Source organism: Magnolia sinica, chromosome 17, assembly GCF_029962835.1.
Source record: "Magnolia sinica isolate HGM2019 chromosome 17, MsV1, whole genome shotgun sequence".
In the NCBI taxonomy this organism is placed as follows: domain Eukaryota; kingdom Viridiplantae; phylum Streptophyta; class Magnoliopsida; order Magnoliales; family Magnoliaceae; genus Magnolia; species Magnolia sinica.
This window is the reverse complement of record NC_080589.1, coordinates 30,538,503-30,562,048: the sequence shown is the minus strand read 5'-3', so window position 1 is coordinate 30,562,048 and position 23,546 is coordinate 30,538,503. Positions and strand designations below refer to the sequence as shown.

General features: G+C 40.9%; 1 protein-coding gene across 4 annotated transcripts in view; it reads left to right on the top strand.

Annotated features, from left to right (window-relative positions):
* Window positions 1-23,546, top strand: part of LOC131231146 (uncharacterized) — a 135,566-nt gene that overhangs the window by 30,832 nt on the left and 81,188 nt on the right. For 3 of the 4 annotated variants that reach the window (XM_058227243.1, XM_058227245.1, XM_058227246.1), the window contains exon 2: window positions 12,746-12,832. The exons of the other annotated variant lie outside the window; for it this stretch is intronic. In XM_058227243.1, the coding sequence (XP_058083226.1) occupies window positions 12,746-12,832 (87 nt within the window). The remainder of the gene's footprint in view (window positions 1-12,745; window positions 12,833-23,546) is intronic. 4 annotated transcript variants of the gene reach the window in all.

Here is a 23,546-nt window from a genome sequence, read left to right as displayed (position 1 = left end):
AAGCAATACCTCATTTAAAGATGCAGTGGTCGGTAAGCTGTGGGGTAAGAACAATGGCGATGAAGATGGGGTTCAAGCTCAAGATCAGATTGGGAAAAAGATATCATGAGTCCCTCCGACAAAGCAACACATGAGCTACAATGGATCTGGTAAGAAGACTTGGTAGTGGACTGGTGATACACGATTAGGCTGGAAGTGGTTGAGAAATCTTTAGTGTCATTGAGACAAAAATTGATGTGACTATCTCGCAAATTAAGGAGCAGCTTTGCAATATCGGAGTTTTTGAAACCGATTTCTCTTTCAAACCCACTGATGCTCATATGGTGTGGATCTATTTCAGGATAAAAGAAGGGATGAATAAAACCCTAATGGCGAGCTCGACATTTCGAGAAGGGCCATTTATCTCCGTCAAAAGATGGTCGAAAAACACCCATTTCGGGGGGGAGACTGTTTGGTTCTTAGTTTAGGCAATCCATATGGAGCTATGGTTACGTGACATCTTCTTGGCCATAGGATCAGGTCTAGGAGAGCTGGTGGCTATCGACTCGACAACAGAGAACGGAGATGAAATCGGAGTGGCTAGACTATGCATCGGGAAGAAAAGAAGCATCGCCGATCCGGAATTTTTCAAGGTAGTGGTAGCAGAAGAAGAACTGTCTTTGAGAGAGAGAGAGAGAGAGAGAGAGAGAGAGAGAGAGAGAGTCATTGGGGAAACTGAAACGATGGGGAGAAGTTTGGAGAAAGCGCGAAGATCGCTTGTCGCCGGCGAAACCCAACTCCAGCAGGAAAGAGGATGAAGGTCACTGATTTTAATATCAGACATCCCACAAAACAGTTTATCAGACACGTGTAGCCATCGGATTGGTGCAGTTGAAGTAGGTAGGAGCCAAACAAATGAGGTAACGCCATATGCCAACGGGTGTCATGTTGGAGCACTGTCAGTTGTGTGCTCCATCAGAAACCACTTTTTAATTCCTGCTTTGGACCCAAACTAGGCTGCCTCGGACTTAGTTGGCAACTTGGCATATCTAGAGAGCTTCAGAATCTGGCTTGGGAACCATGGCATGCTCTTATTGACTTTGAGGTGCGGTTCAAACCTCATACCTATTCTGAGCCTGCATCATCTACCGAACCTACTCAAAATATCGGAGAAGTGGCGTCTCCTTGCGACATGTATACTTGGGACTCAAACGAAATGCTGACATGTGGCGAGGGACCGAATCTCGAGCTCCCACCTGTCTTTTGTGTGGGAGAAGCGACAATCGCAGCATGAGTGCCTACTTTTCACATGAGTAGCCCTTTCGCCCCTTTTATTTCATTAAAGACTTCTCATTTTGATAATCCTCCTTCGAGTTCAAAAGCTCCTGAAGTTGAGGGGGCCCTTTGTTGCTGCAAAGCAAGCCTCGATCTTGAAGAAGCTCCTTCACCAGAGCCCAACGACCTTAATGATGCACAAAAAGGGATGACTACTAGGATGAGAACTCAAACTCTAGAGAGGAATCTAATGATGATGACATGTTAGAAGAAGAAGTGCTGTTGGTGGTGGATGCTGTTCATCTCGAGAACTGCCTGCTTGAAGAAGCCCTAATCATAACTTTGTTGTGCGCATCGAAAGGACCGAAAAGGAACATAGCCATTTTGAGATTCTGATAGGCCAAGTCGATGTTATTGAGTCCTAGGAAGAGATCACCCTATCTGAGGCATAGATCAATTGGTCAAAAGATATCTTTCAGAGGGTGGGAGGTGTGGTCCGTATGTCGCTTTGTGTAAAAAACGAAGAGGTATTTGATTTCATTCATTTCGTCAAAGGGAAAGGAGCTTAAAGAATCCAGGAAGAACAATTGTCGAAAGTGAAAAGATCTTTAAAGGGCTAGAGAGAGCTATTAAGCTTGGAATGTTTGATTAATTACAATGATTCTAGTAAATCTGGTGCGAGCAAAATGGCTTGAACAGGTAGAGTTGGTGACCAATGTTAATTCTGTCTTGGAATGTTAAGGTGGCTGGGATGTAGCTTGAAACGAGCTTAGTAGGTCAAGAAAATTTGTAGGAAATCAAACGCTAATATAATCACACTACAAGAAACCAAGCTTCAGTCATTTGATAGAGGTATGCTGAATTCCATATGGGGATTTCCCAACTCTGATTGGGTGGCTTTAGACGCATGTGGTTCTGTGGGGGGAATTGTCATTGCTTGGAAGACAAAAAGTTTGGAAATTGGTGGAAAGTTTCTTCGGCTCTTTTTCCATGTATGTGCTTCTTCGATGTTGCTCCTGTAGCTTCACTTGGGTTTTCACTGTAGTTTATGGCCCTTGCTCTCCTTCTATCCGAGACCAACTATGGGTTGAATTTTCCACTATTAGACAAAAATGGGGCTTACGTTGGTTTATAGCTGGCGATTTCAACAGAGTGCGATTTTCCTATGAAAATTCTAATGGGGGCTGAGTAACCAATAACATGCGAAGATTCTCCGAGTGGGTGTCGCAGCATGACCTCATAGATCTGCCTTTAGGGGGAGCAAAATTTACCCAGTCCAACAATCAGTCAAATCTGATCCTATCAAAAGGTTAGACATATTTCTCGCTTCTTAGGATTGGAAAGAGAAATTCCCTCTTCCGATTCATAAAAGTCTCCCGCATCTGACTTCCGATTATAGGCCTATTATCCTAGAAGTGAAAGATGAAAATTGGGGACCAAGACCTGTTATATTCGAGTCAACATGGTTGGAAATTGACGGATTCAAGGAATTGATTGGGGAATGGTGGTTCGCTTTCAAGGTCAACGGATACGCAGGGTTCAGATTAAGTTGCAAGCTCAAGATGCTAAAAGAAAAAAAAAAAAAATTTGGAAAAAAGGTGTTGGGTGCTAGAGAAGCAAATTCAAACTGATCCCGACAAAAGTCCACGAGCTTGACATGAAAGAAGAAACAAGTCAACTTTCTGAAGATGAAAGGTTTGAAAGACTAGAGTTATCAACCAAATACTCCTCTTTCTTTAAAGAAGAGGAAATTAAATAGCGCTAGTGGTCTAGAGCTTTATGGTTGAAGGAAGGGGATAAGAATACTTGTTTCTTTCATAGTATGGCCAGTGCACGAACAGGGGTTAACGGAATCAACAAGCTAGTTGTTGATGGTGTTCGAACTACAAAAAATGCACAAATATGTGATTCCATCGTTTGGTTTTATGAAAGTTTACTTACATGTGATCGTTGGAGGAGATCGAGACTAGATAATCTTACCTTCCCTTGCCTATCTTCGGAAGATGTGGATTACCTTGAGAAACCTTTTTCAGAAGAAGTTAAACTTGCTCTCGACTATATATGCGGAGTCAAGGCCCTCAGACCCGATGGTTTCCTGATGCTATTCTTTTAGAAGTTCTGGCCACTTCTTAGAAAGGATATCGTGGACTTTATGTATGAATTCTTCGACGAAAGTTGCCTCTCTAAGGATCTTGAAGCCACATTCATAGCCCTCATCCCTAAGATTGAAGGGGGGGATAAGTTGAAAGACTTCAAGCCTAGTAGCCTTAACGGAAGCTCATACAAAATCTATGCAAAAGTTCTTACCATAAGATTCAGAGAAGTTCTTCCAAAAGTCATATAAGAAAATCAATGTGCTTTTATAGCAGTCAAGTGGATTCTAAGTACTGCATTAATAACACATAAGTGTATTGACTCTAGACATAGAGAAGGAAAGAGCGGATTAGTGTGCAAGGCTCGACATCAGGAAGGCCTATGATCACGTCCATTGGGAATTTTTAGACTATATGCTTCAAAGGTTGGGATGCAACCACAAGTGGAGAGGTTGGATTCAAGCCTGCATTCAATCTCCTTTTTTTCTGTCCTCATAAATGGGTTGCCTTTTGATTTTTTTCGGGCTTCTTGCGGAATTCGATAGGGTGACCCTCCTTCATCTCTTTGTGGTAGTTGGTGAAGCTTTTAGTAGGATGCTCCACAAGGCTGAGGAAAACAGTTTAATTAGTGGTTTCAAAGTAGCGGAAGCAGGGGTATAGATTACTCATCTCCAATATGCGGACGACATGATCCTCTTTTGTAATGCAAATATTACGACAGTCGACAACCTCTGGAAGATCATAATATGCTTTGAAGCGGTATCGAGTCTAAATGTTAATGCCTCCAAAAGTGAAATGTTGGGAATCCATATCAACCAAGACGTTCTTACTCATTTGGCAAAGGTATTTGGGTGCAAGAGAGGATCCTTCCTATCAATTTATCTTGGTTTGCCCCTTTATATTAGTAAATCGACAAAGCATCTCTGGGACAAGGTTATTGAAAGAATCAAGAGGATTTTATCCTGTTAGAGACATCAATATCTTTCGTTGGGAGGCAGGCTGACTCTTATCAAAACAACTTTCTCCAACATGCCAATATATTTTTTATCCCTCTTCAAATGTCCAAAGGCAGTGATAGGTTAGCTTGACAAAATGAGTAGAGACTTCTTGTGGAAAGGGAATGAGGAAAGAGGAAAATTTCATTTGCTCAAATGGGACGAAGTTTGCAAACTGATTAGTGAAGTTGGTGCTGGTTTGAAGCAATTACATCTTATGAATTCTGCTGTCTTTGGGAAATGCCATTGTCGATTTGGAACTGAAACATGCAAGTTATGGAGGGAGATCCTCGTTTCCAAATATGGCATTCAAAAAGATGGCTGGAGCACAAAAACTTATTTTCTTTATCGTGCCTCAAACGTCTAGAAAGCTATCATGTCTATTGAATCATCGTTTTGTAAAGGAATCTCATTTTCCCTTGGAAAAGAGAATTGTATTTGGTTTTGGACAGACATTTGGTGTGGGGATAGGCTGTTGTAGGACCTCTTTCTGAGATTGGCTTCTTGCCCTGGACCGGCTTGTTACAATGGATTGCTGCTACTTTGTAGATGGTGAGATAGGTGTTTAGTCTCCCCCTTGTCAGTGGAATTTATCAGACAACGAATTTGATGAGCTCCTCTGTTTGTTCAATCTCCTGAAACCTTATGTTCCCTCATATCTGGATGACGACTCGATGGTTTGGAAAATTCATTACTCCAGTCTTTTTTAGTGTGTTCGTTCTATAGTTTGATCTCCAACTCGTCATTGCCTTCCTCCAATTTTCTTCAATGGCGCTATGGAGCCGCTTCCAGAATTGTGGCATTTGTTTGGCTCATGGGAAGGAAAAAGTATTAATTATAGACAACTTGCAAAGGAGATCCCTTGTTCCTAACATTTGCTTGATGTGAATGAGGGATGCAAAATCAATAGATCATATATTCATTCATTGCCATTATGCCTTTGAAGTCTGGGAGCACTCCCTCAACCTATTCCATGTCCTGGGTGATGCCTAAGTTAGCCAATCAGCTCTTATGGGCTTGGCATGGAGGCTCAATGAGCAAAGATAGAAAAGCTGTTTCGTGTCTCGTAGCAATGGGCATTTTTTGGCACATTTGGAGGGCTCATAATAGTCTTTTCCAAAACAAGGATATTTTTGTTGTAGAGGTCATTCATTTGGACAAAGCTGATGTCTCTAATTGGGTCGTGTATGTTAAATTACCTTCGCCCGTTGATATCTTCGCCTGATTTTCTTTAGTTTCCTTGTCTATTCTTTTCTGCCTTTTGGCGCGCTCTTAATAAAGTTTCAGTTACCTCTAAAAATATATTCTAGACTAGGGTAGAAGTGTTTAGAGACTTGTAGAGAAATTTAGATTGTGCAGAGTTGTGTAGAGATTTCCGGAAGTTTGTAAAGAACTCTAGTGCAGTCTTGTAGAGAAAGGTGTAGAATGTTTACGAAATTCTTTCACACCATAGCCAGCTCTCGAGCCAGGGCCAATTGCATTTCTTCTCTGACAATTAACAATGTTAAGGTAGTGGATAGAAATGAAATCTGTGATGCTGTAGTTGATTTTTATTCGAATTTGCTTTTTGATTAAGGTTGGGTAAGGGCAACCCTTGATCACTTGGATTTTGATTCCTTGTTTTCTGAGGGGGTGGATCGATTGGAATCGTGTATCATTATGGAGGAATTTAAAGAGATAATATGGGATCTTGAAAGGGATAAAGCACCGGGGCCGTGTGGCTTCTCAATCGCATTTTTCTAGTCCTTTTGGGATACAATCAATTTGGACTTGTTGGCTTTTGTTGTGGAATTTGCTGTCTCGGCTAAGTTAAATCAAGAGTTAGCGCACCTCTAGCCGTCATTCTTAAACTGCAGGGTGCTGATGATGTGAAGAATTTTAGACTGATAAGTCTGGTAGGTAGTTTGCATAAGATTCTATAAAAATTTTAAGCCAAGGGTTGAGGATTGCTGTCCAAGGTGATCTCTTATTTTCAAAGTGCTTTTGTTTCGGGTTGGCAGATCTTGGATAGCACTTTGATTGCCCATGAATGTATTGAGTGTAAAGGGATGGTCCGCAAACTTGATATGGAAAAGGCGTATGACCATGTTAGCTAGTCTTTTTGGATTACCTTCTTGGAAGGATGGGTTTTGGGGAGGTGTGTAGAAGTTAGATTTACCGTTGTGTCGGCAATAGAATTTTCCATCCTTTTGAATGGATCTCTGTTTGGTTTTTTGCAAATCCCCATTGGGTCTTAGGTAATGGGATCCTCTCTCCCTTTTTTTTTTTTTTTTTTTGTTATTGTGTCTGAAGCCTTGAGTAGGTTGCTGTATAGAAGCTAATTGGCTGTTTTTTTTTTTTTTTTTTTTTTCTCATCGAGGAATTTTCTACAGCCAATTACTCATCTTCAATTTTCTGATGATACAATTTTATTTTGTGAAGCTGTAGCTCCGATGGTGGCTAATTTGAGGATAACAGTAGGTTGGTTTGAGGTTATTTCTGGCCTTAAAGTCAACCTTTCTAAGTCAGAAAATTCTGGGTATTCACACTTCTCAGGAAGAGCTCTTAGACTTAGTTAATATTTTCAAATGCATAGTTGGGTCTTTCCCCTCAACTTATGTGGGGATGCCTCTGTATTTGGGAAAGCCTCCTAAGTATCTTTGGGATTATGTAGTGGAGTGTATGGAATGTAAGTTGTCCTAAGAAAAGTAAGTTGCTTTATTTTGGGGGTACACTAACATTGATAGAATCTTCGCATTCCAATCTCACTTTATATCATGCATCCTTTTTCTAGTGCCCGAAATTTGTCATAAATCGGTTAGACGGATACATGAGAGTTTTTTTTTTTTGTGGGAAGGTGGTTGTGCTAAAGGTAAATTTCACCTTCTCAATTGGGTTGAGGTCTGTAAGTCCTATGATGAAGGTGGGGCTGGTATCAGGAATCTCGACCTCGTTAATACATCTCTCTTAGGTAAATGGGTTTGGCGATTCTCTGGTTGATCTGGTTTGAAAGGAATAACTAGACCTTTAATAAGATTGAGAGTTAAGTGGCAGTGGTGGTCCTTAGGCGGGTCTTGGCAAGTATTTCTGAATGGGTTTCCTTGAGACCTGTTTAAGGTGGTCTATTTAAGGGGTTGCGGGTGTCTGTGTGGTTTTTTCCCCTTGAAGCTAGCGATGTGGTCTTGGGTGGGTTTGTATAGTTCTTATTTCTCTCCCTTTATTCCTTGTTTTGTTTTCTGTTTGGCTTTGGCCCTAATAAATTTTATTTGATCTCTCAAAAAATAAAATAAAATTCTTGTAGGTTTCTATAGAGTGCTTGTCAATTGGATGAGCGCCATGTGGCATAATCCTAACCATACTTGTGTAGATTCTAGTAGCTTCTTAGGTCTATATAAGAGGGAGAGGCCTTCATTTGTAACCATGCCAAGTGAGTAGTTTTGGAGCTCTAGTAAAATACAAGGCGTTCTTCCATACACTTGTATCTTTCTTGCATTCTTGTGACCTTTGGTGCTTAGGACTTGGGTTGTGCATTTGGGGAAGGGCTGACTCCATGGTATCCAAAAATGTTTCTGTAACGAGGGCACCATTACATGATATGGGCTGTAACAGCTGTCACAAAAAGTTGGTTCGTAGCAGTCCTGTACCTTTACACTTGTAACGGGCAATTTTGGGATGAGTAGTAACATAATTTTTATAGGTTTTTTCCTCACATTTCTTTAGGCCATGTTTGCACACTATCCATGGTAAGCAATGGAAAAAAGAAAAGTGTTTACTTTTGATGTGACAACGTGTGTTGTTTGGATGGTCAAGAACAATATGGATTCCAGAAAGCAATCTTTACGCTTTTCAATAATTTGAATCCTTACCACAAGAAACAAGCTGACTTTTATGAGAGGAATATTAGATTTCCACTTTTTATCTAAACAAGACCCCCTCAAAATGGAATCCATGGGAATCCATGTTTCAATGGTGCTCATGGAAATCATTATTGGATAATTGTTATTTTTCTTTTATCTTCCCATGGATTCCATGTCTCCAACCATGCTCTTAGTAAAATGGTATAAATGATTAGGGGTATGCATTAGTGGGATGAATCCCACGGATTGCATGAATTTCAAGCCATTTAAGTACATACCAAAATTGGGTTGACACTATTCAATCTTTGATATATATATATATATATATATATATATATATATATATATATATATAGATAGATAGATAGATCTCCTTTTATTTGTGCCATTCAAGTGTAGCCAAATCGGGCTGATACTATTCATCCAAATTCATTTTTAATATATATATATATATATACATATTCCCAATTTCTTGAGGGAAATGGTGTATAATGGTTAGGTATATGCATGAGTGGGATGAATATCACCTATCTAGATTATTAGTATAAGAGTTTTAAAATCAGTAAGGTAAATAGAACTTAGGCAACCCGAGACATCATTCTTACTAATGAATTGCCTGTTACACCATCATATATATATGTTCAAAACTAGACAACAATACATTTTTTTGGATCCTCCCATTTTTTTTTTGAAAAGTTTCAATATTTTGGATCCTCCCCTTTTTTTGAAAAATTTCCAATATTTTTTATTTAAATTTTTTGACCATTGCAGGGCCGTAATGGTTGTTATGGTGTCCTTAATGGCCTTTACAACCCTTATCATAATTGCCATAAGGCTGCCTATTACGGCTACTGTTACTGTTATCGAATACCTTGGCGGACTTGTTCACAATGGAATTATGAATTGAATGCCGCCCCGCATGTTTTATGCTCGGGGAATTACTTGGGTGGTGACACGCTGGCAACATCTCTGGAGGATCTAGCTTGTCTCTTTGAAAGTCCACCATCCCAACTAGCGAATATACAACCAAGGTTCTTATGGGATGTTATGATTGAAAGAACTAAGAGGAAATTATCCACATGGAAGAGAATGCATCTTCCTCTAGGCAGCAGAATCACTCTCATTAAACTGGCCCTTGTGAATATGCCGGTGTATTAAAGTGCTCTACTAGTTTGATTAGGCATAAAAAGAAGCTGCAAAGGGACTTCTTGTCGAGAGGCTTTGATGATGAGAAGAGTTTTCATTTGGTAAAACGGGAGGAGGCGTTTAGTCCTCGAGAAGAAGGCGATATGGGTTTGAAAGAAATTGCAAGTATGAACCAAGCCCTTCTTGGAAAATGGCCATGGAGGTTTGGATATGAAGAAGATGCACTATGTAAGCAAATGGTGGTGGGGAAATATGGAATAGAAGATTGATGATGGTTCACGAAGTAATCCTCATTTTATCAGGGGTTAGGGCTTTGGAAAGCAGTGATGGAGAGAAGACGGGAATTCTCCAATGACATTTCCTACTTAGTAGGGGATGGCAGAAAAATAAGGTTTTGGGAGGATAGATGATGCAATGATATCCCATTTGCGTCTCTATTTAGTAATATGCATAGAGTAATGGCAGATAAGTGTTTGAAAATATCTGATTGCTTTACTCCAGTTGGGAACAATCTCGTTTGGAACCCACATTTCTGTAGAGATTTTTGTTGGAAGTGGAAATTGAGGACTTTGCTAGGTTATAACACACACACAGAGGGTAGCACCAATGCCTAGGCAGAAGGACAAATGGAAATGGGAACTAAATTTGAGAGGGGCCTTTACTGTGAACAAGCACTACACGGTTGGCAAAAGGGAAGTAAATGGATTTCCAAGCCTGATGGGCTCATTTGCTAGTTCCTAAGGCCCCCAAAAGTTGTCTTTTGGATGGTTGGCATCGAAAGACCAAATTCTCACAATTGAACACTAAGAAAAAGTAAGTACCTAACAAACTATTCATATATGCCTTTAAAGCAAAACAGACAGTGGCCACCTGCTTATACAATGCGAATTTTCCTCTTGCGTTTGGTGGAGAGCTTTTACTGTCTTTGGGATTGATCAGTAGAGCTTTTCCAAGCAGGGAGAGGGGTATTGTTTGTGATAGCGGACAACTGGGCAACGCACCAAAAGCTCCAGAGCTAATGGGGAAGGACTGGTTTATCACTATATGCAGGTTCTCCTAGGCAAACCCAGGTGAGACCTCCTCGTGGGCAACCCCCAGTTCACACGGGTCCCCGAATCACACGGTCCCACAATGGGCCCTACCTCATGGCCATTCTGCATCTCACAAATCCCACCTCGTAGGTCACCCCACCCTAGCGTGGAGATACGATGCATCCTCAGAATTACACAAACATGCATTAAAAGAAAGTGGTGCTGTGGTGCTTGATGATTTTTAGCATCTTTGATATGGAAAGAACACAATGGTAGGGTTTTCAATGACAAATGGTCTCAGCAGCTCTCGTTTTCAGAAGGTGAAAGCATACATGCTGTATTGGGCTATGGGCGTTCAATGCTTCAGGGGTTGTAGCATGGAACAAAGAACTGGCTATTAGTGATTCTGATTTCTGTGTAGTTTTGGACAGGAATTATGGATTGATGGCTCATTGTTCCTGATCCCTTGCATTTGCATTTTGTATTTTTGTATTTTCTGTATACATGAATATAAATCATTGCCATTTAAAAAGAAGAAACTCTTCTTGTGTTTGTATTAACCAGTTTGATTCCTTTAAAATGTGTGATCTGATCTTTCTCCCTCCTGTTCTTTCTTTCTTTTTTCCCTTTCTCTCTCTCCATGTTAATATTACTAAAACACCCAACCACCAACTATTTGAATTGAATCCATTTCCCCTGATTATATTAAGATGGAACATGGAAGCAGTACACTCACTCATCTTGACCCAACCTTTGCATTTCAATTATTCCAGGGTTGTAATAGGAGGCCCATCTTAACGAAGTTACCTAGCTTAGAAGCAATGACCTGGAAATGTTTCACATTTAGGCACCAAATGGGGACTGGTAGATCTGGAGTTTTGACTCACCACAAGGCAAGGGTTAGAGCGTTTTGTTGGTACATCCATCTCCATAGCAAGAGGGACCATCTTTGAGTCTTTGACCACCTTTTCTTGATAATTGTCCAGACATCTCTATAGCAAGAGAGACTGTTTACTGAACATGGACCTATAGTTGCCCAAAGTGCGAAGTGAAGCGGCAATGGATTCAGGTTCAGGAGAGGGGAAGCATCAGTTTTCAAAAAATGTTGGCAAGTGTAAACAAGCTACGAAGCGAGAACGGGAGCACGAGTCCGGAGTGCGATTCGGAGTAGGAGTGGCACCTAGTTAGAAGGATCATGAAACTAAGCATTCAACCTTTGGCAATGATGACTGTGGGATATGTAGTCTGACTTCCAAACTCTCTGGTTCCCTTTGGAGAGGAAATGAAGGGTTATTAGTCATGCTGATCCTAAGGGTTATTAGTCATGCTGATCCTTAAGGGTTATTTCCCATTAAAAAAAGTTATCACTGAAGGACATTTTGAAAGCATGCCCCCCTGGGGACTTGCAGAGCTTCAGTTCCATCCTCCCACACCTTGAAGTATAGTTCCACAACAGGCTTTAATGAACGAAAAGGGAAGGATTCAGGTGTGGATTATGTTTACTCTCTTCGTTAGACAATAGGAATAAACAGTTGTAAACACCTATGTGTTTGTATCAAAGGAATGCTACTGTATTCTAGATTACTATGGGTTTGTTTTTCTGAAGAGTTCCTATTGTCGGACACTGGGTTCATCCAGTTAATGCTGGAGAACCTAACTTAAAACAGGAGAGGCATGGCTTTGATGTGAGTTTGGTACATTGAGGGACATAACATAGTAATTTGATTGCTCAAAGCAACATCATTACATCAATGATTGCTTTGAGTGTGTTGAGATTACCAAATTTTGTTCCTTGGCATTGCTGAACATATGTCAAAAGCACATTGTAGTCCAGCCTCGTAGAGTAAATTGATTTTTTTGCTATCACATTCTTGTTTCTTCTCCTTCATATGCCTTCCCTCCCTTAGTATCTTAGATGCCACCTTTTTGTGTAGAACATAGTTTATCTGATCTAAAACTTTTCTGTTTGCATCTCTGGAAGATCCTAATTTATGAGTGTGAAGTCATAGTTGAATTCCAGCACCTTCTGCTGCTCCTCATATGACCATTTCCCTGTGAAAACTTAAAGCAAAACAAAACATCTATAATTTATGCTCAAGTGCATGCTAGATGATTCCATATCTTTGTTAATGCTCCATCCAGTATTTTGTGTGCATAGTTTGACACCTGGACTTGACAAACAACATGAGCATTGGGTTTTGCTCTTTTTCTGCACTTTATATGGACATACTAAGGCCCACGTCCAGTCTTTGCAATTCTGTTATCGCTGTTAGAGCATATAGGCCTTTGTATATAAAATGTTTGTACAACATCAGTCTCCTACTTTTTTGTGACAACTTTCTAGTTTCTACTTTGCCAGTTGATAGCGTCTTGTTTCCACTGCACCTCAGGTCTTAGGAAGTATGAAGAAAGATCCTCCATCTTTGATGCTATTAAGTGTGGTGAAAAATCTACAGGGGCTTCGGTATATACTCAAGGTGAGTTGCTTGGACATGTTTGTATGAGTTTTACTAAGCCCACACGCATGTATAAGGTGGCTCTTGCACATACCACATGTGCCAGCATGGCACAAATGTGTGAGATCCAATCCATCCATCAGAAGGTGCCACTACATAAATGTGCTGGCCCAAGGACCAGGTCAGTCCACTTGTTAGCTGAGAGAACTTGGCTGAAGTTTTCTAACCCATCTATCTGTTAACATCATGGACCACCTGCCGAGTGGACCAGTTTTACTGAGGGAAAATCTACATGGTTGGACCTACCGGATGGACAGCTTCGATATTGCCTGGCATGTTGGCACATTTGCTGGCATGTAGATGGTATGTCTTGTACACGTGTGTGGAGTTAGCAAAGCTCTGTCTCTACAGAAATTAACATATTATATTGTTAAAACTTGCAAATGTTGCTTTGAACCTTATTTTGTTTCTATATAGGCATTACCACAGCCTCATAATCTCCCTCCCACAGACCCACTCCATATCATTTGGTGTGCCTCTGTCTTGCAGTTGTTTTAAAGTTTGGTGGGATCTTTTACTTTATTAAAACTGATATCAGAGTCAATAGAGAAGCTCAAAAGAAAGATTGAGTTTTTGGTGAGCAGCTAGCCTTGGTGTAGTCTGGAGAGGGACCTCTATCCTTTGTTTGCTGTGGGACTAGGGCTTTCTAATTTCCGGCAATTCATAGGGAATTCAGGTTCCTGTGTGCTGTAGGTTGTTTGGCTTTTGTGCTGTGAAGGGACGCCTACTCTCTTTTTTCTTGTTCTTAGGGAGAGATGATTTCTCATCATCCATTGTCTTCCTTCCCTTTGTATTTTTTATTTTTACTTTCCTCATTTTTTTTGCCATTTCTCTAATCTTTCCAGAAGGTGTTTCAGAAATCCTTCCCTCTCCAAAAGTTTACCATTGCATTCCAATCGCCTTTCGAACTCCATCCCCCCTCTGTCGAACTCCTTCTGCCTGTCCCCATTCTTCCTTTGTGAGATAATCAGAGTCCCTCGAAGGGGGATCCTCCGTTACCCTTTCTGGTTGCTAGTTACCTACTTCTCTTCTTTGCTCTCCTCAACCTCATTTGTCATTCGTCAGAGCTAGGTTAGGCCCTTGTCCCAGTGGACCCTGAATGTCATCACGCATCACATGAAATCCCCTTTTTAGAAGTGTTTCCTCTTCTATCAATCCCCAAAGACTCCCCTTCTTTGAAGTCCATTGCCTCCCAAACTTTGTAGTAACTTGGGAGTTTGACTCCTTAGTTTTGGAAAACAAGAATCCCCAACAAATTTATCAAAGATTGGGGCGGGGGGGACCTACTTCTCTTCTTTGCTCTCCTTAACCTCATTTGTCATTCGTCAGAGCCAGGTTAGGCCCTTGTCCTAGTGGACCCTGAATGTCATCACGCATCACATGAAATCCCCTTTTTAGAAGTGTTTCCTCTTCTATCAATCCCCAAAGACTCCCCTTCTTTGAAGTCCATTGCCTCCCAAACTTTGTAGTAACTTGGGAGTTCGACTCCTTAGTTTTGGAAAACAAGAATCCCCAACAAATTTATCAAAGATTGGGGGGGGGGGGGGGAGGGTGTGGGAACACTACCAAATCCCCTCGGGAGTTGTTTAGTCTCAAATCCTCTGTGAACCAAATCCCCTTGGGAGTTGTTTAGTCTCAAATCCTCTGTGAACTATGAGACATGTTCATCTTCTTGCTCATCTAAGAAGGGGAGAAAGAACAAGACAATTCGTCAATGAAGATAATTTCCTGGAACGTGCAAGGGCTCAGTTGTGCGAGAAAAAAGGCTCAAGTCAAAGAATTGCTCCGTAAGTATAAAGCTCATATTGTAGCTCTCTAAGAAACCAAGCTCCCTTTGGTAAGTCACTCTAATTTGGATTCCTTTTGGTGTTCTAGATATAAGGAGTGGATTTCTCTGGACACGGTAGGAGCTTCAGGCGGGGGTACTCTTGTGGCCTAGGATTCCAACTCTTGGGTCAAAGATGACTACTTGATAGGTGCTTTCACTATTTTTGTTGTCCTTAGAAATGGATCTTCGGATTTCAAATGGATTTTTTCTTGTGTATGGTCCCCGCTCTGCCCTGTTGAGACAAGTGTTGTACAATTACGTTGAATTGCCAACTTCGCCTTATCCATGACATCGTAGAGGAAGCCCATGGTAGGTGCTTCGCCGGTTTAAAAATATAGAGTACCCTCATTAGTGGCTCCATCACCTTTGGGATCCTCTGGATCTTCTTCCAATATTTGTTGTCCCTTATAATGTTCACAACATCAACTGGTGTCCCTGATGTCTTCTTACCATGTTTTGTTGTGCCAATCTAGGGAAGCGAACATCTCACTCAATTCTCCCCTATGCTGGTATAAACTCTCTAAGGCTATATAGTTTTGTTACAAATTTAGTCGCCATAGGCCTCAAAAACTCTCTTCCCTTCGTGAATTTCGTGATATCACGACTACTTGATTATGTCGTCACTTGTCTTGCCCTTTTGACCATTCCCTAACACTTTTCTTCTTCACAATATCTTCCAATATAAGATCAATACAATGGGCAACACATGGTGACCAAAATATACGTGATCTCTTTATCATCAACTTTTGTCCTGCAGCCTTATATGTAGCTTCGTTATCTATCACAATCTGCACCACATTCTCCTCTCCAATCTTATCCACCATCTTCTCCATTAGGGAAAAAATATAATTAACATTTTTTATTTCTTCCGAGGCATAAATTAACTTACGGTACATTGTTCCCAAGTGGCAGTACACTATGAAGTTGATTATGCTGCGTCACCAGTCCAACCATCATACATGATCGTGCATCCTCTGGCCTGCCATATGGGTTTAAAGGTAGCCACGTATGCTTTCACATCCTCATACTCTGCATCTATTCATTTCCCCATAATCTCCCTAGCCGTGGGAACTTTAATTCCTTCGCATGCTTCTATTGCTGCATCAATTACCACATGCCAATATAAAGAATTGGCCGCGTTAGGGGTTTGTTGGCACGTATAAGTAAATTTTGATGCAGGACGGTCTAAACTAGAATGCATGTGTGAGCACAAAAATTATCTAGCGAAATAAACTAAGCAAATCAATTGGAATATTCACATTCCACATCATTGTAAAGATAATAATAAAGGGAACATGTAATGGTTGCAGACCATCATCACAATCCTACGGTACTGTATTCAAATCATTTGTGGATTGGATTCGACGAGGGATGGGACCTCCCGATCTTGCATGGTTTCAATCCAACAATCAATACAGCTTCTCTAGTCCAGGAAATCAAAGGATTTTTGGAATAGGGACAGCTGGAAAATCTGAGAGAGGGTTGGGATCAATTCTCAGATTTTCAGGGTCAATAGTAATATAAAAAAAGACTAGGCTTAGAAAGAGAAGAAGGTTGGAGGGCTAGAAATAAAAGTTAGAAGAAGAGGAGATTAGGGGAAGAGAAGAACTTACCACAGAGAGAGAGAGAGAGAGAGGAGAAGGAGGCACCAAGCTTTCATTAAAAAACATTATTAGGTTTAGGGTAGAAAGCATCCTATTTATAAAATTCGGATTTAAAAGAAAATGACTAAACTACCCTTATAATAAAAGGGAAAAAAATGCAAAAGAAAGCTTTCTAAAAAAAAAATAAAATCCCGTGTAACAGATCAGTCTTATAACTCATCCTACATGTGTGTCCTCCTAATGTGAGGCCTTTAATTAATCCAGGGACACGTGTGAAGTCTTTAAAATCCTCCTTGGTTGTGACACGAACTATCATCAAGCCATCAAGATGTTTTCGTCGGCTGCCTTTGTCTTTGATAAACTTTGAAGAGTCTGATGTCCTCATCAACTCCCCTCGGGTGAGAAGAACTCGGCTCCAACGAGTTAACTTTTGTGTGTCTCGAGAAGGTCTGGACAATCTGCTGCAGTTCCGCTTCTGTAAGTCACGTGGAATTGGATGGTGGCATGTTCTTCCATTTGACTAGGTACCTTTGGAAGCCCTCATCTCGTGTGGAAACAATCTCATCATCCACTATCCCTTTAATCTCTTTTTTACGGTCAATCGATGGTGGAAGAAGAAACAATGGAAGGGTTAGGACAGGACTAGATCTTCCACATTAATCGTCGGATTTATTCCCATTTCAGGTGGAAGGTCTACCCTGTATGCATTAGACCCAATTTTACGCAATAAATGGTCCAGTACTGCGAGCTTCTTATTTCTTAGCGGAACCCGGAAGAAACCGCTCTGGTCTAATTCTATCCATTACATAATCCTCTTCATTAAATTCTATCCACCTACGATGTTGGTTAGTTGAACATTTATAATTATCATTACTCGTATTTATTCGCTGTCTAACATGTGCATGTAAGTCATGAATGTGTCGTGCAAACGCATCGGCTGATTCAAAAGATCTTTTTGTAACTGACATGAGTAACAAGTCTATGGGCAACCGAGGTTTGTACCGACTAACAATTTCAAATGGACTCGACCTTGTAGATCTATTGACTGAATTGTTGTAGGCGAACTCGGCTATAGGTAGAATCAAATCTCAAGTTTTCACATGTTCATCCATTAAGCATCATAAGAGGTTTCCAAGGCTATGATTAACCACCTCAGTTTGGCCATCAGTTTGGGGGTGGTATGCAATAGAAAACTGTAAATGTGTTCCCATCATATGGCATATTGTCTTCCAAAAATAGCTGGTAAATCTGACATCATGGTCAGACACTATGGTCTTAGGTAAACCATGGAGACGGACCACACTATCGAAAAAGACCTTAGCAATATTAGACGCATCCGAAGTTTTAGAACATGGGATGAAATGCGCCGTATTTGAGAAGCGGTCCACAACAACAAAAATGGAATCGTGCTTTTTAATCGTCTTGGGAAGCCCAAGCATGAAATCCATGGTAATGTCTTGCCATGGAGCATGTGGCACAGGTAATGGCGTATATAATCCAGAAATTTTCTTTTGCTGCTTCGCTGTTTGACATGAAATTTTGGCGACATGTTGCTTGAGACTTGGCCAGTAGAAATGATCCTCTACGAGGGTAATAGTTTTATCGCGGCCAAAGTGGCCAGCTATCCCTCCCGAATGAAGCTCCCAAATGAGGAATTCACGAAGGGACGTACAGGGAATACATAAACGATTTCCTTTAAAAAGGAATCCATCTCTCAACACGAAATCCCCCACACTTTATCGATCACTCGAGAGTGACGTATAGGTACCCTCAAAATCTGGACATGTGGAGTACTCGTCTCTCAGTTGCTCAAAGCTGACAACTCCTACACCCAAAGAATTGAGCAACGCCACTTTGTGGCTAAGGGCATCGGCTGGTTTATTCTCTACTCCGGCCTTGTGTTTCAAGACAAACGAATACTCTTGAACGAACGCAACCCACTTATCATGCCTTGGGTTAAGTTTCTTCTAGGAGTGAAGATAATGTAAGGCCTCATGATCAGAGAATAAAACAAATTCCTGCGGTAGGAGGTAGTGCCGCCAATGTCTCAAAGACTGCACCACCGCATAGAATTCCTTATCATAGGCAGAGTATTTTTGTTTTGCCTCATTCAGTTTCTCACTGAAATAGGCAACAGGATGACCCTCTTGACTCAGGACTCCACCTATACCAACACCAGATGCATCACGCGCAACTTCAAAGACTTTAGAAAAGTCGGAAAGGCGCATGATGGGAACTTCGATTATCTTGCCTTTAATTTCTTTGAAAGCCTTAACTGCAACTTTCGACCACACAAATTCTCCCTTCTTCATGCACTTCGTAATGGGAGTAATAATCGTGCTAAAACTCCTAATGAACCGACGATAGAATGTGGCCAAGCCATGGAAGCTTCGCACTTCATGGATGTTCCTCGGTTCAGGCCAATCAACTATGGCCTTAACTTTCTTTGGGTCTGCACGCATCCCTTTTGTTGACACTATAAACCCTAAGAACACAACTCGACTGGACATGAACGGACAGTTTTTAAGGTCAACGTATAATTTCTCCGCCCTAAGGACGCTATAGACCAACTTCAAATGTTCAAGGTGTGATTCTCTAGTGGTGCTATAGATCAGGATATCGTTGAAGTACACTAAGAATTTTCCCATGAACGGTCTCAAGACCTGGGTCATCACCCGCATGAAAGTGTTGGGTGCGTTAGTCAAGCCAAAAGGCAGAACCAACTACTCGTATAGCCCATCCTTCGTCTTGAAGGTTGTCTTCCATTCATTACCCGGACGTATACGGATTTGGTGATAACCAACTCTTGAGATCTATTTTGGAGAAAATGGTGGATTTAGCCATCATGTCTAACATGTCATTAAGCCTAGGTATGGGAAACCTATACTTGATTGTAATTTTGTTAATTGCTCTACTGGCCACACACATGCGCCAAGTGTTGTCGTTCTTAGGTGTCAATAAAGTGGGTACGACACACGGGCTCATGCCCTCCTGGATGAAACCCTTTCCCAGGAGCTCATCTATCTGCTTCTTCAACTCTGCATGCTCTGCAGGGTTTATCCTATGGTGAGGAAGGTTTGGTAGGGTCGACCCAGGGACAAGATCAATGGCATGCTGGATGTCCCTAATGGGTGGCAACTCATCCTACAAATTCTCAGGGAATACGTCTCTATACTCCTCTAAGACCGGGGCTACCTCATGGGGTAACTCTATTGGTACTTCTAGTGTAGCTTCTCTAACCACCAAGGCATAAACCGTGAATCCTTCTTAGTCTCTCTTTTAAACTCTTTAGCTGTGATGATGTGGAGAGACTTGGGTGTGGATTTCCTCACTTTTTTAGGCTCACTAGCCTTCTTACCTATCTTCTGTGCAGTATTTTGTGATGGCATATGATTAATTTTGATCTTCTTGCCGTTATGCATGAAGGTACACTTATTAGAACGGCCGTAGATCGTGATGTCATTATCGAATAGCCACGGTCTACCTAGGTCCTAGGATGATGTGACCTACATCCATGGGCAACACATCACACCACAGGGACTTCTTATAAGACTCGAACTCGATGTGTACAAGACATTGATGGGTGACAGGAAGGGAAGTCTTGTCTACCCATGAGACTTTGTATGGGTCAGGATGAGGAGTGGCCTCTAACTTTAGACGGCCTAAGGTGCTAGTGGAAATTACATTCTGGCAACTCCCACTATCCATTATCACCTTATAATTTTTCTCGCCACACTTGGCGATCGTGTAGAAGATGGTGTTGTAATGCCAGTCAACACTACTTCTAGTCTGGGCTAGCACACACCTGACAACTGCTTGCGTGGCATCATCACCCACCTCATCCTCATCACTCAATGATCTTACAGGCTGATATTCTTCGACTTCAGAGTCGCCCGGTTCATACTCGCTATCCTGTGAATCGCCTATGACTAAGGCTTTTCCTTTACTCTTAGTGGGACATTGAGTTGCAAAATGGCCAATATTCCCACATTTGTACCATCGCACATTCTGTTCTCCACATGGATCAGCACCAAGGAAGCTTTTTCCCTTGTCATCCCTAGGCCTAGGCGGAACATTCGCCTGCGCCCTGGGTTGATTACCAATGTTGGGTCTAATTCCTTGGGAACCAGTCCTAACATTAGAGTCTCGGGTATCGAACTGTTTTGTGACAGGAGTCTTCGGATACTGCTCTAATTCCTACACTTGGTACATCTCGTCCAAATTTGTCATGGGATGAGCCCAAAGCTCACGCTGAAGATCCGATCGAAGGCCCGTCTTGAAATGCGTGAGTGTTACTAGAGGGTCTTCCTCAATGTCACACCTCATCATGAATTCCTCAAATTTTGTGATGTATTTTGTGACAGGCATGGATCCTTGGCATAAAGATCGCCATTGTTCCAGGAGCTTTTGGCGATAAGAGAGAGGTAGGTACTTCTCTCTTAGCATAGTTTTCATCTCGCTCCATTGGGTAACGGGAGCTCCTCCCATCCATTCAATCCTACGCTTTTTATTAGTCCAATATATCTTCCCTTGCCCCACAAGCTTCATTTTGACAAACCGCACTTATCAGTTCTCTGACATCTCATGCCACTCAAAATAGTGGTCCATGTCAGCTAACCAATCAAGGAATGCCTTGGGGTCAAAGCGACCATCAAAGCTCGGGGCATCAATCCTTACATTCTTCATGGCCCTCTTGTTAGGATCAAAGCGGTCCTGATATGCCCGTTCTCTACCCACATGCCCTCCATTGGTGGGGGTTTGTTTAAAGGCTGGCTCTTCACCAACACCACCTGCCTACGACTGCACATCTCTCACAACAGTGGGGTTCTCCCTTTGGGATGCCTCTAATCGCTCAAGTCTAGCTTCGGTGGCGATCAGTTTTCGTTCGATATTTTTGTTAGATGTCTCTATGATAGTTATCTTTTGGAGTAATTGAGCAAGGTGATCGTTTAATTACTTGTTACTCATGATGGGGTGTTGGCCAAAACCCTTACCACTTCTAGTGGGCGTACACCAAAAACCCGAACTCGATTTTCCTAAGCTCGACTCTAAGGTTTGAACAGACCTCAATATGGATGTATGATCCTATTTATATATGATGTATGAATGCTGTAGATTTTCAGATTTAACTAGAATGAAAACACAAATTTGGAAATTTAGATTTATATCTCACAAGACGATGAATCTGAAAAATCAGGTTCACAATTTCTGTGGAATGTAGATCTGGAATTATCTAGACAATCTTAGATGAGAAAACAGATGATCTTAAGTTTAGATAACTCGATCTAACAAAAACCATGCAAAACCTAAAGCTCTGATACCAAATTTGATGCAGGACGATCTAAACTAGAATGCATGTGTGAGCACAAAAATTTTCCAGCGAAATAAACTAAGCAAATCAATTGAAATATTCACATTCCACATCATAGTAAAGATAATAATAAAAGGAACATGCAATGGTTGCAGACCATCATCACAATCCTGCGGTACCATATTCTAATCATGCGTGGATTGGATCCGGCGAGGGATGGGACCTCCCGATCTTGCATGGTTTCAATCCAACAATCAATGCAGCTTCTCTAGTCCAGGAAATCAAAGGACTTTTGGAATAGGGACGATTGGAAAATCTGAGTGAGGGTTGGGATCAATTCTCATATTTTTAGGGTCAATAACAAAAAAAAAAAAAAAAAAAAAAAGACGATGCATAGAAAGAAAAGAAGAAGGTTGGAGGGTTATAAATAGAAGTTAGAAGAAGAGGAGATTAGGGGAAGAGAGGAACTTACCACAAAGAGAGGGAAAGGAGGCACCAAACTTTCATTAAAAAACATTATTAGGTTTAGCGTAGAAAGCGCCCTATTTTTAAAATTTGGATTTAAAAGAAAGTGACTAAAATACCCTTATAACAAAAAGAAAAAAAAAAACCGTGCAAAACACAACTTTTTTTAAAAAAATAAAAATAAATAAATAAATAAAATCCCGCGTAACAGATCAGTCTTATAACTCATCCTACACGTGTCCTCCTAATGTGGGGCCTTCAATTAATCTAGGGACACATGTAAGATCTTCAAAATCTTCCTTGGTTGTGGCACGAACCATCATCGAGCTATAAAGATGTATTCGTCGACCGCTTTCGTCTTTAATAAACTTTAAAGGGTCTGATGTCCTCATCAACTTTGCTGTTGTCGTACCTAGCTTCTCAATGGAAGTTTTACTCTATATTTTTTTTTATAAAAAATTTCTTTTGTTTAGTTGATTCTTTCCTAAACAAGATTGGATCAACAGAGGGTCACTCGGGCTCATTTACTTCTTCTTTCACATATACAAGGGCATCACGTGAAGATGTCTCCCGTCGGCTGCTAGACATACATCGTAATCTACCCAACCTACTCCCACCCCCACTCCCACCCCCACCCTTATCTTCACTCCCAGCTGCACTCCCACTCCCCCCTCCCCTATATCACGTATAGAACTCCTCGCGCTAAACCTGCACTGACGTTCTTCCTCTTCATGAGCAAAACACAACAAGTTCTCTCCTAACTATAGTTACTTCCCGATCTGTATCTTCATCAGAATCAATAATATTTTCATCACAAACACTCATATATTTAGGACCAAACACCCCCTGTCGGGCCGCCTCCAAAATCTCATCTTTCTTCTTTTGCACAACAGTATGTTTCCCCTTAGACTCATCCAAACTGGTTTGCATTAAGGTCATTATCTCCTTTGGTACTCTGGTACATCCCACAACTTGACCCTTTCGATATGCCAAATGTTGTTTGATTCGCGTAATTCCACTAGTTATTAGTATATCATAATAGTTATACTTCATTTGGTGCCTAGTACTATCAACCATCTAACAATGTTGCCATCCAATATCCTCACTTTCTTGTTTGCCAGACTCAAACATTTTCTTCGGTAGATATGGCCTATGTGAGAGTCTACTTGATTCTCTAAGTTTAAATACAATTTTTATAGGAGAATGAATTAATTAAATCACGAAACTTAATGTGAATAGATTAATGAAATAAAGTTCGAATTTCTGAATCTAATCAATAAAGAAGAAATTAAATTCTAAACCCTACGAAGTTCTAAAATCTGTTCAAACTAAGAAAATATAATCATAAAGTCACTAATCCGAAAATTAAAAATAAATAAATAGAAAATCAGTTGCATAATATGTTAAATGCACATTGATATGTTCTACTATGATTAACACATCATATTCAACCATAAAAATAGAAAA